This window comes from Clarias gariepinus, chromosome 10 (genome assembly GCF_024256425.1).
Source record: "Clarias gariepinus isolate MV-2021 ecotype Netherlands chromosome 10, CGAR_prim_01v2, whole genome shotgun sequence".
In the NCBI taxonomy this organism is placed as follows: domain Eukaryota; kingdom Metazoa; phylum Chordata; class Actinopteri; order Siluriformes; family Clariidae; genus Clarias; species Clarias gariepinus.
In genome coordinates, this window is record NC_071109.1 from 28,597,924 (window position 1) to 28,615,711 (window position 17,788).

Consider the following 17,788-nt stretch of genomic DNA (forward strand, 5'->3'; position numbering starts at 1 on the left):
CCTAATCAATGGCATTAATTGTTCTTTCAAGTGCACTAAACTTCTATTTAACACTATTTGGGATTTAACTCTGGAACCCAGAAGTTACCAGAGCTGATGTTCTAAAGTGAAATAAGTGGAAATATACATACTACCAGTAGGAAATTAAAACAATTTTAACCTCTGTTAATTACAATAAACATCGGTTGCCACCATTTATTACCAGCGCCGCACCAGCCGTTCAGAAAGGTATGTGTTTGAGGCAAAAAATAACTGGTTAAATAAAGAAACAAAAAATAATCTGCTTGTAGTACAGTTAATGGTGTTTGCATAACTGTTGTATAAAAGCAATATCACACCCAAGCTCCGCCCTCATGCCTACATAAGCAGCACAGATCTGTGCCGAAAGCACAGCATAGCTCTATAACAATTAAACATATATATGTGTTTGAATGGAAGCCTTGTCAGTGTGTGTTAACAGGGAGGCTTTAGACATCAAACTGTGCCTTTGGGTTTTCGGATATGTCAGGTAAAACGAAAGTTATCATTACTTTTATAACGAGTAAATTCTACCACTACTGGAATATGAGAATGATGTTGCCAAAATGTAGAACTCTCAAAATGAGCAGAAATTTTTATACTTTTTTGGTTTATAGAAAGAACCAAAAACAACCAGAAAAACAGATAATTATGTTTATCTGTGCTACTTCTGTGCCTATGTGACATTTTTTTCCCTTTTTTTTTTTGATCAATTACTGTATGTTTGCAAAGTTGGTTAAAGTAAAATAAAAAGCAGTTTATCATATTTGCATAAGTCATGTAAAAAAAAAAGGATAAATCACTCTGCACTGCACAATCCTGAGCTATATAGATGTTTCTTTAAAAAAAAAAAAAAAAAAGATAAACAAATAATGTCTAAAATGCTCTAAGCTTTAAGGGTTTGTTTAGTATATAATGTACTTTCCTACAGTACCAATATCAGTACGCATCACAGCCGGGACAAACGCATTTTCAAGAGCATTTCATTGGTCGAAAACAGGACTATTACAGGATGAGTCATTAAAATAATGTTATGCTTTTCGTGGAAGAAAATGTAAACAAGAAAATATTCAAAACAGGCCTTTCCTAGACACACTGTTATATAAATTAATGACATCATAAATTCATTCAATAATTGGTCTGTTATGGATTATTTAATAAAATCTAATTAAAAAAAGCTCTCAAACACCACATGTAATTGTGGAACACTATGTTCTATAAAGTCCTCATGTCTTCTATTCTTCTATATAAGAAACAGTGTGTGTGATACAGTAACACACACAAGTGTCTCAGAGCATGTCCTAGACCGAGGAAGTATTATTAAAGAAAAGAAGGAATGGTGTACAGGAATTTATTGTCTTGACATTTTTTCAAATGCTTTTTCAGGAAACACTCCTCCTGCTGAATTACTCATCACTGCTGGTTTATTTCACATGTCAGGAAAAACAGCATGACTTATAAGGATATTTATTGTCTAATATCCATCAGAATTAGATATATAAAATGCTTTCACTAGTCGTGCGTATTATTTCCGTTCGAGTCCAATATGTATGTTGCCTTGCCCTACAGTATGTAGCAGAAAAAATCCAATCCCTTTCATTTGGGGATTTTTATTACAGGCCGCATCCGAAATACCCCCCTACGCACTACAGAGGCGCCCTCCGTTTGCAACAGTGTAAACCCAGCGTTCTAGTGCGCTACACTTCCAACAGAGCGGCTTTGGAAACGGAATACGTTGTGTCAATATGGTAATGTAACATACTTGCGCAACATCCTACAACACAAAACACACTGCACACAAGCAGGCACGCCAATCTATCGCAAATGTAGTCATATGTACTTTATGGGGTGTTATATCAATATTAGTAACCATAACTGTCTATGATAGATGTTTATGATGCAAACGTCGGAAAGCCTCGTACATGCGAAAAAAAAAACAGACTCACCTTCATAACCGTCGTACGTAATAATAATTTTGTTTTTTGTTTTTTAAAATGGAGCACGAATTATATCACAAAAATAACCAAATGCACGAAATAATGTCTAAGACCTTCCTTCTATCTATGTTTTGCAGCTGATTCTAACAGGAAGTGACGTTTAGGATGTTTACAGAATTATAGATTATGGAGACGTTTATGTTTTCGCCGCTAGAGGGCACCAAACTACCAAACACTTTCAAATGCTTTTCCTCACAGTACAGCCGTGGCTAACCGTTTCGAAAAAGACACAAATATAAATTCCTACAAAGCCTGACGCTTCAGTGTTCTTGTCAAATATTACCATAGAATACTGAAGTATAATTACAAGCATTTCATAAGTGTTGAAGGTTTTTATTGACAATTACATTAAGTTTATTTAAAGAGTAAATATCTGTAGTGTTGAGCCTCTTCAATTCACCCTGTCATGCTGTCAATCAATGTGTGTCACATCCTGACTGATGTGCAGGTTCATCACCAAACTGCTCGTGCATGGTTGGGAGAAGCTGATCTTGTAGGATGTCCTTATACTGTACCTTTCTTTATTAGTTTTCACATTTGTGAGTGAGCCCACACTGACAGACATACAGTATTCTGCATAAGATATACATAATAATCTACGAAACGGGGTAGGGCTTTTTCATATTTAGCCCCAAAGCTTTGGAATAGCCTTCCAGACAGTGTTTCCCAGTTTAAAAGTAGACTCAAGACGCATCTCTTTAATCTGGCATACACGTAACTCATCCCATAACCTCATACTCCAGTACATCTATCCTGAATGGCAACTACGCTAATTCTCTCCATCTGTTCTGTATTTTTCTACCCATCCCGAGGCATCTAGAGATTGTGCCAGCTTCAGTAGACAAAGGCCAACCCTGTGAGGATCCTGAGGCATCCAGAGAAGGACCAGCCCAAGTTGGATTCTGCTTCATGATGGTTGGAGCTACACATCCTGCTCCTGTGCTCCCAGTGATCTAGACCCCATCTGCCCTCTGCACCTACTGACTCCCTGTGCTGAACTGGACTTCATGTTAATTTAAAGAATTTCTGTTATATTGTACTTTCAGCTGCATAACACACATGGTGTTATATCATCTCTATCTGTTATCACCCAAATGAGGATGGGTTCCCTGTTGAGTCTGGTTCCTCTCAAGGTTTCTTCCTATTGCCATCTCAGGGAGTTTTTCCTTGTCACTGTCGCCGTCACCCTTGGCTTGCTTATCAGAGAAATTTCATTAATTCATCTCATTATTATCTAGACACATTTTTTTCACACATACACAATTTATTATCATTCTTTAATTTCTTTCATTTTGTGAAGCTGCTTTGAGACAATGACTATTGTTAAAAGTGCTATATAAATAAAATAAAATTGAATTGAATTGAATTGAATATAGTAGTTGGACTGGGGTAAAGTCATTTTCTCTAATGAATGCCCTTTCCGCTTGTTTGGGTCATCCTGAAAAAAGGTGAGAGCTACCATCAGTACTTTTGGCCATGGCTGTACTTTTTAAATGAAATAAATTTAATTTTGAAATAAATATTTTCTTTTCTATTAAATACACAGTGGTTCTGGAGTAATGTTCATAATTTGGGACACAGGTAGTATTTAAGTATGTTATACATTATAAAATATAAAAAAAAAAATATCCCAACATATTTATGAAACTTGAATTAAATAATTCATTTTTTATTTATTCTTTATTGTTTTCACCGCTTATTCCATAAAAAGGGTCACAGGGGCCCTGGAGTCTATCCCAGGAGACTTCATTCAGGCGGGATTCACTCTAGACGGGGTGACAATTCATCGCACGGCACACAGACATACTGTACACACAATCATGACAATTTGGGAACAGCAATTAGCCTAATATACATTTCTTTGTGGGAGAAAACGCATCAAGCATGGGGAATACTTGCAAACTCCATGCACACAGAGACAGGAATCGAACTCAGACCATGAACATCTGTTTGCATGTTTTCCCCGTGCTTGGTGGGTTTCCTTCGGGTACTCCGGTTTTCTCCCACAGTCTAAAGATATGCAGGCAAGGCTAATTGGCGTTCCCAAATTGCCCGTAGTGTGTGTCAATGTGTATATGTGTGTGCCTTGCGATGGATTGCCATCGTACCCCGATGTACCCCGCCTTGTGCCCTAAGCCTCCTGGAATAGGCTCCAGGTCTCCGCGACCCTGAATACAGGGTAAAGCAGTATAGAAGATGAGTAAGTGAATACAGACCCATATGCAAGCTTTTACTATAGCAGCAATAATCTACAGTATTTACCAAAAAGAAAGTTCTACTACTTGCAGAAGTAGTAAAAACTACTTGTAAATCTAAGGTAAAAAAATCTTTGTGCTGGTATTACTATAAGTGACAGAATGTTATCATTTGAGAAAGCATTAATACAAGCCTGCAATTTGCCTTGCCGATAGAACTACTGTACTATCAACGCTTCTTTTATTAAAAAAAATAATCATTAACACTTTTCATCAAATCAAATCACAGAATCCAACAGCACTGTGACACAATAAATACCTGAATCAAAGCTCTTTTTCTGGCTTTTAGGGTGAGAATGACTAGCTGTTGTAGGGTTTTCTACTGGGCATAGGATCAGCAAGATAATAAGATTGAGGATTTCTAAAAATACCATAGCAAATTATTCCCAGGTTAAAAACAAAGAGGATTAGTTTAGTTTGTCTGGAAGGAAACATCTTGGTTTAGTAAATTAGATCACAGCGGTCAGTCTGGCAGGGGTGACGCTGACCGAACGGTGATGGGCTGCTCACATAAGGAGATTTAAACATGGGTCAGGAGCAAAGTGACTCTGACAAGGAGGTAGAAGTGTCTCAAATTCATTCGCTTTACACCATTTTCATGAGGGAGTGTCCCAGTGGAGCGCTGCATCTCCACGAATTCCGCAGAATCTTTGGAGTCCAGAGTTCTTCCGAAGAAGAGGCGCTTTTTATGAAGATTTTATTTCAATCTTTTGACCAGAACAAGGTGTGTATCTGAAAACCATGGGGGTGTTTGGTTTTTAATTAATGTGTAAATTGTGTACAAATATAAAACATTTACATGAGTTTTTGCTACTGGAATTCACATTAGTTTTTTTTGTGTGTGTGTGTCTTTGTTCACTAGTTTATCAAAAGCTCAGGGTCGTTATGGGTGTTGGGGTAAAAAGTTTTGGTAGGAATTTGCGAAACCACCTTGCAGAAGATTTATAAAACTACTATTCTTATCAAAATTAAATATACATATACAGTATGCACATTTGTTTTTGAAAAGTGCAAAAATTCACATAATGAGAGTAAGTACTTAATTAATTAGTGTAATAACTTCATATGTAATCCTTTTCCATATTTTTTCTATTGTTATACCATTTTTCTGAGTGGCACAGTGGAAAGCAATGTCACCTTGCACCTGCCTCTGGTTTGTACAGTATGTGTGGAGGTTGCATGTTCTGCCTGTGCTTGGTTTGTTTCCTCTGGGTACTCGGGTTTCCTCCAACAGTCCAAAAAATTAGGCTAATTGGCAGGGGTGGCACGGTGGTTTAGTGGTTAGCATTGTCGCCTTGCACCTCCAGGGTTCGATTCCCGGCCAGACTCGATTTCTGTCTCGATACTCTGGTTTCCTCCCACAGTCCAAAGACCTGCCGATTGGGGTAATTGGTGTTCCCAAACTGCCTGTAGTGTGTAAATGAGCACGTGAGTGTGTGTATGTGTGTGTGCCCTGCGATGGATTGGCACCTTGTTCTGCCTCGTGCTCGAAGTCTCCTGGGATAGGCTCCAGGCCCCCGCAACCCTGGATACAGCGGTATAGATGATGGTGAGTGGCAGATTAGGCTAATTGGTGTCCTAAATAATGTTTGTGTGGGATTGTACTCCGTGATACATCCTCGTCCAGGATGTACCCCGCCTCAGGGGATACGCCCGAACCCTGGAGGGTGGATAATGGGTATAGAAAATTATTGAATATATTTTTTTCTTTTAAAATTGGCCTTTTCCAAGCAGGTGTTTTTGGGGAACAGATGTGTGTGTGTGTGTGTGTGTGTGCGCGCAGGTAAAAAAGAGAGAGATTAGCGGAGTAACAGGTCATGTGACGAATCAGGTGATAAGCCTCGTAGGTTGTTATATGATGACATGGAGTTCATGTTTTCATGAGATGTCATTATATCTCTACAGGCTGATTATCTGCTTCCAGTTACTTTTACTTAACATCAATCAGTACCTTCATTTTAATGTAAGAACACAATACATTTAAAACTATGGCAGATTTTAACTATGTATGACAATTGGTTATTTCACGAAAAAATAAATAAAACAAAGAAGTACCACAAGTTTTTAAAAGGTTTTAACAGCGGCTGCATTGGGTTTTTTCTTCCTCCTCTAAGTAATGCTGCTTTATCATTCATTCATCCGTTCATCCTCTTTAAGCACTTTATTCTGGTCGAGGTCACGGTGGATCATGAGCCTATCCAATGAGACAGAAATACACCCACGGGCACCGTGCATCCACACATACACATAGTCACATTCATGTTCACATCTAAACGCAATGCTGCTTTTATGGTGCCTTGAAAGTGGTAATTTGCAAGTTATAATGTTGTCATTTTTTAGATGTTTGACATGCAAAGAGAGAAAAAAAACAACAACAGACGCCTCCACAAAAGCACGCCTTTTGTTTGCTCTGTCAGAGCATGTAAAGTTCATAAAAAGTTGCTTTAAGTGAACTTTTACGGTTATAGGCCTGAGTGGGTACTGGTACTGACTTCCCACAGTTCACATACTGTAGCATAGAATTTTAATCAGGTTAAGGCCAAGACTCTGCAGTGGTCAGTTTATGTGTAAAAATGGTTCCTCATGCTCCCAGAGCCACTCGTTGACAATCTGAGTCCTTGAACATGGCCGTGCCTTAAGGGGATAAGAACTTCATATCTACTCCATAGATGTGATAACCTGGTCATTCAGTACATTCAGATCGTCAGCTGACTTCGTTTTATTGCCACATAACGTTGCTAAGCCTAGACCTGAACAACTGAAGCAGCCCCAGATCATCACTTCCTCCGGGGGCGCTATACATGATGGATGCATCTCATTATGCGCTTTCTTCTTTCCCTGATGCTCCCGTCACTTTGGAATAGGGTCAGTCTGGATTCATCAGACCACATGACATTTTTCCATTCCTCCAAAGTCAAGTCTTTATGCTCCCAAGCAAACAGAAGCCTGTTTTTTTCTGATTATTCTCACTAATAAGTGTTGAGCTGTTTAGTCCCAAACATGTGGGTTCTCAGTACATTCTTATTGTGTTTGTGAGGAAATGCTCTTATTTTCACTAATTTGTACTGTGAAAGTGGAGGTGTGAGTGATCTTTGAACATGGTCATTTCTTGGACCACACATTTCGTCCATGTTTAGAACACTATTCTTTTTAGCTCTAATAATGTGTCGGACAGTTCCTAACCCAATACAACCCATTTATTTGCTCGATTCAGGCGGATTTGACTTGTCTAAAACACAATAATATATTTTCTACAGCCACAGGATGCATATTTTGACATGGATGTTTAAGAGATGAGAAGCTACTCACTGCACCAGTTAGTATTAAAAGAACCAGCTTGAACATACAGTTCAAGTTGGACAATAAAAATCAAACGTCTGATTTCAGACCATAATAATTCATTAGTATGGTGTAGGGCCTGCTATTATGGCCAATGCAGCATCAATTCTTGCAGAATAGTGGCCAGGTCATTACGTGATGCTGGTGGAGAAAAAGGTTTCCTGACTCGCTCCTCCAAAACACCCCAAAGTGGCTCAACAATATTTAGATCTGGTAGGCCATGAGAGATGATCAACTTCACTTTCATGTCAATCAAACCACTCTGTCACCAGTCTTGCTGTGTGTATTGGTGCGTTATTATCCTGATGCACGGCACCGCCTTCAGAATACGATGTGTGAACCATTGGGTGCACATGGTCCTCCAGTATGATTCTGTAGTCCTTGCCAGTGACGCGCCCATCTAGCACAAGTATTGGGCCTATGGAATGCCATGATATTGAAGCCCAAACCATCACTGATCCACTCCCATGCTTCAATCTGGGCATGCAACAGTCTGGGTAGTAGGCTTCTTTGCGGCTTCTTCACACTGTAACTCTCCCAGATGTGGAAAAGACTGTGAAGGTGGACTCATCAGAGAACAATACATGTTTTACATTGTCCACAGCCCAAGATTTATGCTGTTGGCACCATTGAAAGCAACGTTTGGCATTGGCACGAGTGACCAAATGGCTATAGCAGCCCAGCCATGTACATTGACCCTACCGTATGGTTACTGGATACAGTTACTCCTGTCGGATGTGGTTCGTCCTTCTTGGTGGTATGCTGACATTACGCTGGGTATTGTGTCTTTTGATACATCACAAAGACTTGCTGTCTTGGTCACAGATGCGCCAGTGAGATGTGCACCAATAATTTGTCCTCTTTGTACTCTGATATATCACCCCTAATGTTGCAATTGCAATATTTTAAGCAAAACTGTGCTATTACTCTGCTAATGAAACCTTCACACTCTGTTCTTACTGGTGGAATGTGCAATCAATTAAGATTAGCCAACAGGCTGGTTTAATATAGCCATGAAACCTCTAACACTAAATTGGCCAGTGTTTCGGGTTCATTGTCCAACCCCTGTATTAATCTTTGTGATAGTTATCCGATCAAAAGCTCTAAAATATCATGTCGGAAAAATTCTTTTAATAATTGTTTCAAAGAAAAGTCTGACCTGAATGGAACATTACAGTAAAAATAAAGAACAAATCTACAGAATATAAATGAAGAAAAGGTTTTGTCTGTACATTGGTTAGAACCTGCTCTTATAATATCATTATGTTTAATACATTAGAGAACCAGAAACCAGTCTCAGAGAAAATTCCGTCTGCCTGTTTGTCTTTTATGATTTTGTCACATCATGCAAAACTGGCTGGACAGTATTTTGCAAAACTTTTGCAATACTTGGATATCTGCCTGAAGTTTAACCTGCACCATAAGTGAAATAAAAATGTTAAGTAAAAGCGAAGTTATAACCAGTTATTGGCCAAATTTAATAATCTGGCTTTTAAATAACCTACTAATAAGCTACTTGCTCAATGTAAACGATGGGTAAACATCTGCACCCATAAATATTAAATAGAAAAGCTCAGCTTAAAATTTGCACTGGAATAAAACTGGTATAAGTGAATTTTAATGCAGTGGAGTTATTTTAAGACGAAACATAATCTTTATCCGATCAATTTTTTTGATTTCTCATCTGTGATTCACTCTCCGATTACCAAACAGGGAGTGTATTTGGCTGATGAGGAAAGAAATTCAATTTAGCATAATATACTTTCAATTAAAAAAATTTATTTCTTTGTATTATTAAGTTAGACAGAGAGTTCTGCTGTACAGAAAGACAGGCAGACATGTACGTGGGCTTCAACATGAAATAATAATATCACTGATTACATTAAAGCTGATTAGATTATGTTTAGCTTTAACCTTTTAACTCTTTACAAACTGGTCGAAAGTAATGCTAATATATTTTGTTTCTGTCTCTGTGTACAGGATGGTATTATAGACTTCCTCGAGTTCGTGGCAGCTGTGCATCTCGTCTTGAGGGGAAAACTGCAGGATCGGCTCAAGTGGTCTTTCAAAGTGTATGACAGAGATGAAAATGGGAAACTTGACAAGAATGAAGTTAAAAACATTATTAAAGTAAAGAATTGCTACTTGCTTTGACATATTTGAATAAACTAGATGTAAATAAAAGCATTTTTTGTATTAAAAACACCTGGCGAATGAATGGATAAATATAGTAGATGTAATGTTGTTAATGGTAATTTATTGAATACGGTTCATAGATCATTTGCAAGCTCAAGAAAAGAAGCATAAACATGACACCTGATGACGTATGTGACAGAATATTTGAGCACGTGGACCAAAACAAAGATGGTAGGTATGTGTGGGTCATCAGTATCACAAATACATTATGTTACAATGACTAACAATATATATATATATATATATATATATGTGTGTAGGTGTGTGTGTGTGTGTGTGTGTGTGTATGGCAGAATTATATGCACACATCCACATCTTACAAGTATATACTACAGTTGAAGTGTCAGTGTTTGAATGTAGTATATCCTTCGACCCCTTCCAAAAGCCCTTAGTATTTCTAAGTGAGACCGCTCTTTCTTAATGCCTTCATGCATTTAACTATTATATGATTCATAAATACACAAAAAGCTGTCGAGCAACAGTGCATAAAGCATACAAACATGGTACAATATGAGCATCTAAAATGGTTACTTCAAATGTTTCATCCCTTGTAGATCAGATTTCATTGTCCGAGTTTATGACTGGCGCACAGAGGGATGCCTGGATTATGGATGTGCTTAAACTCGATGTGCGTGCCAGCAGCTGGTTCAAAAACAACTGGAGAAAAAAAGAAATGACGTCAAAGGGTTTGACAGGAAAATCAATTGGTCACAGCAGCTCTTGTAAAGGTAAAGTGTCTAACTTGATCGAGAAGCTGCATTCTCCTCTGATGATGTTAGATGGAACGGGAATGATGTTTAATATCTGAACATGGCATAGTTCTAGGAGTGTTATGTACTGTAGTCGGCACATGGTCCATATGTGGTGGTGGAGCAAACAGCATCTACAAATGCAGTCAAACTAAAACAATAGATATGTTCTTAATTAAATCAAGATGAAGATGATTTCTTTAATTAATTAAGTACGGTTTAATTTAATTTAATTTAAATTAATTAAATAAGGTTCCATGTTTCATGATTTCACTTTAACAACTTTCAAATACACTATTTCAATGTTTACGTAAATGAGCTGATGCTGAGCCACACCCCTCCTGTCAAGCTGAGGGAGGGACTATTCGTATATGAGGTCACAACAGGGGATTTTTAAAACTGTCTTGAGGCCAATACAACAATGGAAAAAGGACAAAAGAGAAAATGGGAACTTTTTTGGTTTCTGGATAAATACAGGAGTACCATTTCAGCAACTGAGGCCAAAAAAATTCTAAGTGATGGTAAAAGTGTAAAATAACAATGGGTTTATTGAATTACACAGAATAGGATGGTGTGACTGATGGGTATTTTTAGTTTTTGATCACACAGATGGTGAATAGAGCTCTTGTGTGATGTCATAGCTGATATTAAACTAAGCCAGCCATTATTTTGTCTGCCAACCTGTCTGTGGATTTACAATGCCACACAGTTGTTGTACATAGGAATGCCACAAATAATAAAGTTAATCCAGTGGGAAGACGAGACCAATAATGGTTGGTGACCATTTTATCTCTGGTAGCATCATCATGAGATAAATGTTCAGGAAATTTTACTGAATGAATATTCAATATACATGATGAGTTAAGTTTGCTAAGTTAAAGTACATGCATGGGTTAATGGACCAGGGCTGTTATATGCGTTATTAAGCTTCTCATGGTATTCAGTTGGCATTTTACCTCAAAGATTACAGGGAATTTGGTAGATTAATTTTTTCATTCCATTTTTTTAATCACATTGGTTTTCTCATACCCGCTGTGTAAGTACACATGCAGTGACCTCATTCACTCATCAGCAAGGTAGGGGGGAAAATAGGTTAGGACCTAAGATGTTTATTAACAGAATGAAAACTACACCCTTGAATGTTGCCCTAAAGACTAAAGATTCTTAACATACACTGTTATCTGGTCTCTCATTATGTGTTCAGTAAAACTCATGGGTATAAATTTAGCCAGCGATTCATCATTACTGAGCTTGGGTATATTACCTACTGTATGGCAAGCATTACAAAATGGTGATTTGATGGTGGATTGTATATAGCTCTCTGTGTAAAACTTACTGTACTCTTCCAATAAGCATAAGATAAGCATCTTCTTTCTTACAGAATGACCTGCAGGATCCTGAATTTTCTCCATATAAAAACAACCAGTACACGCAGAATGCCTTCTCCAAGAGAATCTCCAAGAGCTTCCAGCAAATCTACAGCTGTTAGACTATCAGATCATCTTCTCCTTGCTGCCATATTCAACCTTGTCATCACATTAGGACTGGTTGTGACCTCAAGGTTTTGGGCTTGAGTCTCCTATACTTACTGTACACCACCTTACTGAGAACAGTTATTCACTCAGACTGCTTTTCTTATGGTGTTTTGATACTGACCTTTACCTGCCCTACCTCCAGACAGGACACCTCTGTATGAGTATTTTTTTTTTCTTTTTTGCCTTAGAGACATCTCAATACCTCAACCTTTCAATAAGCTTTTACATGGGGAAGTGTATTTATCCAGGCATAATTGCTATATCAACATGTGTCTCTCTTGAAAATGAATATAAGATACCTACCATATAGATACAACTATATTGATATTACCAAGCAATATTATCTACCAACTGTTTTGTGTGAGAAACCCTTTCCCAAACTGTTGACACAAAGTTGGAAGCATACTCTACTGTAGTATCGTCCAAGATGTCTTGGTATCCTAAAGACCGCCCTTTACTTTGAATAAGAGGTCTGACAAAAACACCTAAATTTAATAATTAACAGGTTTGGCCAAATGCTTTTATTCATATAGAGTAAGTTTTAGGGAAATCTCTCTAAAACTCAACTACATGTTTTAAAACACATAAAAAAAACCCTGGTAGCTTCTTGTCCCTGTAACTGTGTACCATAACTTTCTGTCTGCTGCACCTGCTAAGAGTACATCCCAACCAAAATGGATCTTTAATAGTTCCACTTGCAATTCCTATTGTGGCTAATACTGTACAGTGGAACCTTGGATTACGAGCATAAATCATTCCGGAAGCGGGCTCGTATTCCAAAATACTCGTAAACATGATCATAAGAAATAACGGAAACTCAAATTATTCGTTCCACAGCCCAAAAAATAAATACATAAAAATAATTAATACAAAATATAAAGTAAAAATAAAACAAATTAACTTGCACTTTACTTTAAAAAAAAAGTAAAAATAAATCCCGACGGATAAGTGTTTCCGTTTATGCACACAGGTGCTGTGTGTGTTTGGGTCTGTCCTTATGTGTGTGCGCTCATAATTTGACACCGTACCGGTTCACAAACACACACACACACACACACTAAAGGCGAGAGAGAGAGAGTGTGTGAACCGGCACGGTGTCAAATCACGTGCGCGCACTCGTAACAACTGGCTGAGGGAGTAAATGGTTTTTGAACCTTCTAATGAAAATAAGTGAAAATAGATCCCGACAGGTAAGTGTTTCCGTTTATGCGCGCAGGGGCTGTGTGTGTGTGTGTTTGGGCCTGTCATTATGTGTGTGCGCGTGATTTGACACCATGCCGGTTCACAAACACACACACACGCACACTAAAGGCGAGAGAGAGAGAGAGAGAGAGTGTGAACCGGCACGGTGTCAATGACAGGCCCAAACAGCGCCTGCGCGCACACACATAACGACAGGCTGAGGAAGAAAATGCGTGCACGGATGTTGATTATACCAGTGAGAGACACGCACTAAGACCCAGCAGGGGAGACGATTACTATTTCCACAATTTCGCAGCGCAAGAGGGAGAAAAACCATTGGCTCAGTTGTGATCGCGTGACGCTGGCCATCAAAACAAGAAGTGCATGTGTGATACATGATTCTCGGTACTCGTAAACCAAGACTTGCTCGTTTTTTAAGTCAAAATTTATAAAAAATCTTTGCTCGTCTTGCGGAACACTCGCAAACCGTGTTACTCATAATCCGAGGTTCCACTGTATATTTTTTAATAACGCTATGAAGCTAAATACATTGTTGAGCATGCTGCCCCATAGTTGCATAATAACCAGAAGCATCTGCTTTTTTTCTGTCAAAAAAAGAAAATTTTTCAACGATTACAGGTAAATCTTTAAAAAATATATATTTATTTAGTCAAGTGCTGCCACTGAGATATAAGTCTATTCTTAGTTTTTTTTTTTTACTTTATGTCTCTGTGCAAAAGCTTCCAGCTCGTTTTAAATACTCCACATAACTTAACCACACTTTCTGTATTTTATCCTGCTGAATTTTAAGCCTAGACCTTCCGCTGGCAGCACATAATGCAGCTCCTCATTAATCATTCTGTCATGACCTCTGACACAAACGTAGCACAAGTTCGAACAACAGTCTGGATAAGGACAGTCTGAATGTTTTTCTCTTTGCACTGTTTACTCAGGGCTGTTTTCTTTTACCTCATAAAAGAATGGCTGAATGTACATTTTATTAGCATTAGCATGTGGAAGGCCATGTAACCCTTTTTCTTTTAAGAAACTGTCTGACTTTTCACATTTATTTAATGTTAAACTGCTATTGATACTTGAGGTAATGCTATGGAATTCCCCTGTAATGTATGTAATAATTGCTAAATTGATTGTTTGTTGCAACTCTTAATACAATATATTAGCTATACAACATTAGCTAGATCTAATGTTAGCTGATTTTATTCATACTATTGCCAAACAACTTTATTATTACTTTAAGTTACTAAGGAGCAAACATTTAGTTATTATATTTTTTGGCAGCTTTTTGGTATAATGAATTACTGTGAACATGATATATCTACATGTAACAAATGGAGCTAGTTTAATGGCAGTTTGTGATGCTAGCAATGAACAAATCTTTGGATGTTATTTTCTATTTTGACAGCTGTGACTACTAAATTGCTAAGGTACTAAAATCCCTCTCTTTGACAGATTAGGCCTAGATTACTAGATCACTTAAATACGAGAGGCGTTCAAGTTAATCCGGGACTTGTGGTGAAATTTTTTATGTATGTATGTATGTATGTATGGATGGATGGATGAATAGTTTATTAATCCCAAGGGGAAATTGTAACGTTACAGCAGTGCAAGCAAGAATTGCAATGAGGGAGGAAGGGGGAATTTTTTTTACATTAATGGTGCATTAAGGAACACTGTTAACAATTTAAGGCACATTAATGAGATAAAAAAAAATGTGTCAAATTTAAGGTGCATTAAAGAGATAAAAAATATTATCAAATGATGTAATATGAATATGAAAATATTGCTTCTATGTACACATGCACGATGACTGTACAGTATATACAGGTGGAAACGAAATTGTACATAAGGTTCACCAGCAAGTATATAACCAGCAAATACTAATAAAAAAAGAATGGAATGAATGAAGGATGTGACCATAGTGTATTGAATACAGAATATATGTTGCATTTCCATTCCAATCTGTTGTCAAATTGTGAATGAAGGTACACATAAAGGTGATTGACGTTTTCAGAAGACTTCAAGCATGTTACGGTGATAAGACTACTGGCCGCAGTAAAACATTTGAATGCTGCAAACATTGATGAACAACTATTCTGGTCGAGGTGACCCTAAACCCTCTGCAGTCATCTGTGAACGTTCAGAGAGTGGAATGCCTGATCTGATAAAATTGACATATAACTTGTTGCCAATTTGCTGAAGACACACATCTGTATGTGGGAACTGTACACACAATCATTTACCAACGCCACTTTCACTTGACAGTATCTCAGTGGTGAGTGTTTCTACGCCCCCCGTACAGTCCTGACCCCGCTCCAAGCCATTTCCACATGTACCTAACGTGTGGAAATGGCTCAGAGCGTGGTCAGTCTCTGGGAATGCAGTCTGATCATGGCTCTGGCGTACTGAGAAAACTTTCTACCCTGATAACATTGCAACAATTTTATAGACAATAGCATCATAAATATTAACATCTTTTCTTATTTTACACAAATTCTTATATTACATGCATAAATTACTTTCACCAAGCCTTGCAGAATTATTTAGAAAAATCTGACCTAATGTTTTCTTATGAATAAATTACAGCTTAAATTCAAATTGGAATTATAAGCCATGTGTTACATGATGAAATTTAGCTTTATTGTTGTTGTTTTTTGGCAATGATTAAAATTTATAGATTGTGTGATAGGGTGTGACTCCCACCCTCCTTGCTACCAGAACAGTAATGACCTACTGTATGTGTTCTGACACATTTCTTTTGGAATCAGCATTAACCTTTCCTAGAAATCCTACACTAAATTATTTTACTGAATCGGACTACACTGGCCAGCCTTCACTCCCCATGTGCATCAGTGAGCCTTAGTTTACCTTCCCTGGGGCACTTTTGGTATGTCCTGACCACTGCAGCCGGGACACTTCCCACAAGAGCTGCAGTTCTCTGACCCAGTTGTCTAGCCATTACAATTTGGTCTTCTTATAGTAGCTACATATTTTAATATCTGTTGACAATAATGACTGGAAGTGGGTGGGATATATTGGGCACATTTGAACTATTTTTCCTAAAGTTGGAAGCAGAAATACTAGATCAAAGCAAATCCAAAACTGCAGCTCTTGTGGGATGTTCCTGGTCTGCAGTGTTCAAAAGTAATCCTAGAAAGGAACCCCAGTGTACTGGCGAGAGGGTTATGGGTGGCCAAGGCTTCCTAAATATACATGAGGGGCAAAGGCTGGCCTGTGTAGTCCGATCTAACAAAAGCACTAGTGTAGATCAAATTAAGGAAAAGGTAAATGCTGGTTGTGATAGAAAGATGTCAGAACTTACAGTCCATCACTGGTACAGTATGGTGGCAAAGGGCTACTTACTGTAATATTAGGCAGGTGGTAATAATTTTATGGTTGAATGGAGTATGCATCATATGGTTACATGATTTACCTTCACACCAAGTGAACCCATTCCACCAGAAAAACCTCACACTGACTCGCCCTCGTCCACATATACAGTAAACCTACCTCATTAATATGTCCCGCTTCAGCCACTAAGAACACAGGAGCTGTTTCTAAGTTTAGTAAAGAAGAATGCAAGCTATGGAACAATTGCTCTTACACCAAAAAGCTGGTTACATGACTCAGTGGTACCTGGGGAATCCTAATAGAAGTTAAGTTAAGGGTACATGTGTGGTGTGTGTGCACGTGGGCATTTGTGTGTGTGAGTGTGGGTGTGTGTGGTGGAACTATGCTCTGTGACTCTGAAGGCCCTTAAAAAGACATTAAGAGTGGACTAAGGTCAAATATCAGGAATGTAAGTGAGAAAAAATGCAAATGTTTGACCCTGTGCAGTTTTCCTTCCTGGTGAAAGGTTGTAAAAATGTGCAAATAGGCTTAGGTTTAAATTATGCATGAGAACATTTATCTAGTGCCATTTTTCTGTTAATGCACTTTGCTTGGCAGTTTAATTTAATTTTAAAATAATACTTTATTTATTTATTTATTTACTTATTTATTTATTTACTGTTCATTCTATATTCTACGGAAGCTCATTGCATTTACAAAAGAAAAAAAATCACAGAACTTATGTCATAATTATGACTTAATATCTCATAATTATGAGATAGTAAGTCATAATTATGAGATAGTAAGTCATAATTATGAGATACTAAGTCATAATTATGAGTTAGTAAGTCATAATTATGAGATCAGGATCTCATAATTATGAGATATTAAGTCACGATTATGACATAATTCCTGAGATTTTTTTTTCTTTTGTGAATGCAATGCGCTTCCGTTATATATATATATATATATTTTTTTTTTCATTAAAAAAATTATTTGCATCCAGTGGTTGTTACAAAGCGGATTCTTTTTTTTTTTGTAGCCAAGTAACCAGATGATTTCAAAATGGCATTAAAAATATACAAATAAATAAGTTTTTAAAAAAAACTATGGAAAAACAAAACTTTGATAAAAACAGGAAAATCAGAAAGTCTCAGTAATTAAGACCT

At 37.5% G+C, this 17,788-nt stretch overlaps 2 protein-coding genes across 2 annotated transcripts in view; one reads left to right on the top strand and one right to left on the bottom strand.

Moving 5' to 3' along the window:
- The window catches only part of zgc:101566 (Transmembrane protein 263-B-like), a 67,110-nt gene extending 64,840 nt beyond the window's left edge, over nt 1-2,270 (bottom strand). Inside the window, exon 1 of the mRNA XM_053505908.1 lies at nt 1,965-2,270. Coding sequence (XP_053361883.1) covers nt 1,965-1,970 — 6 coding nt within the window. The 5' untranslated portion in view covers nt 1,971-2,270. The remainder of the gene's footprint in view (nt 1-1,964) is intronic.
- Nucleotides 2,271-4,796: 2,526 nt separating this feature from the next.
- guca1g (guanylate cyclase activator 1g) lies at nt 4,797-11,956 on the top strand. Its single transcript, XM_053506353.1, has 5 exons — nt 4,797-4,994; nt 9,590-9,739; nt 9,886-9,976; nt 10,360-10,533; nt 11,936-11,956. The coding sequence occupies exons 1-5, from the start codon at nt 4,797-4,799 to the stop codon at nt 11,938-11,940; spliced, it is 618 nt and encodes a 205-aa protein (XP_053362328.1). The 3' UTR covers nt 11,941-11,956.
- The last annotated feature ends 5,832 nt before the right edge of the window (nt 11,957-17,788 follow it).

Coding starts and splice junctions, on each gene's coding strand:
- guca1g (XM_053506353.1), top strand. CDS start 4,797: ATGGGTCAGGAGCAAAGTGACTCTGACAAGGAGGTAGAAGTGTCTCAA. Junction 9,740..9,885: donor AAGTTAAAAACATTATTAAA/GTAAAGAATTGC, acceptor TACGGTTCATAG/ATCATTTGCAAGCTCAAGAA. Junction 9,977..10,359: donor CGTGGACCAAAACAAAGATG/GTAGGTATGTGT, acceptor CATCCCTTGTAG/ATCAGATTTCATTGTCCGAG.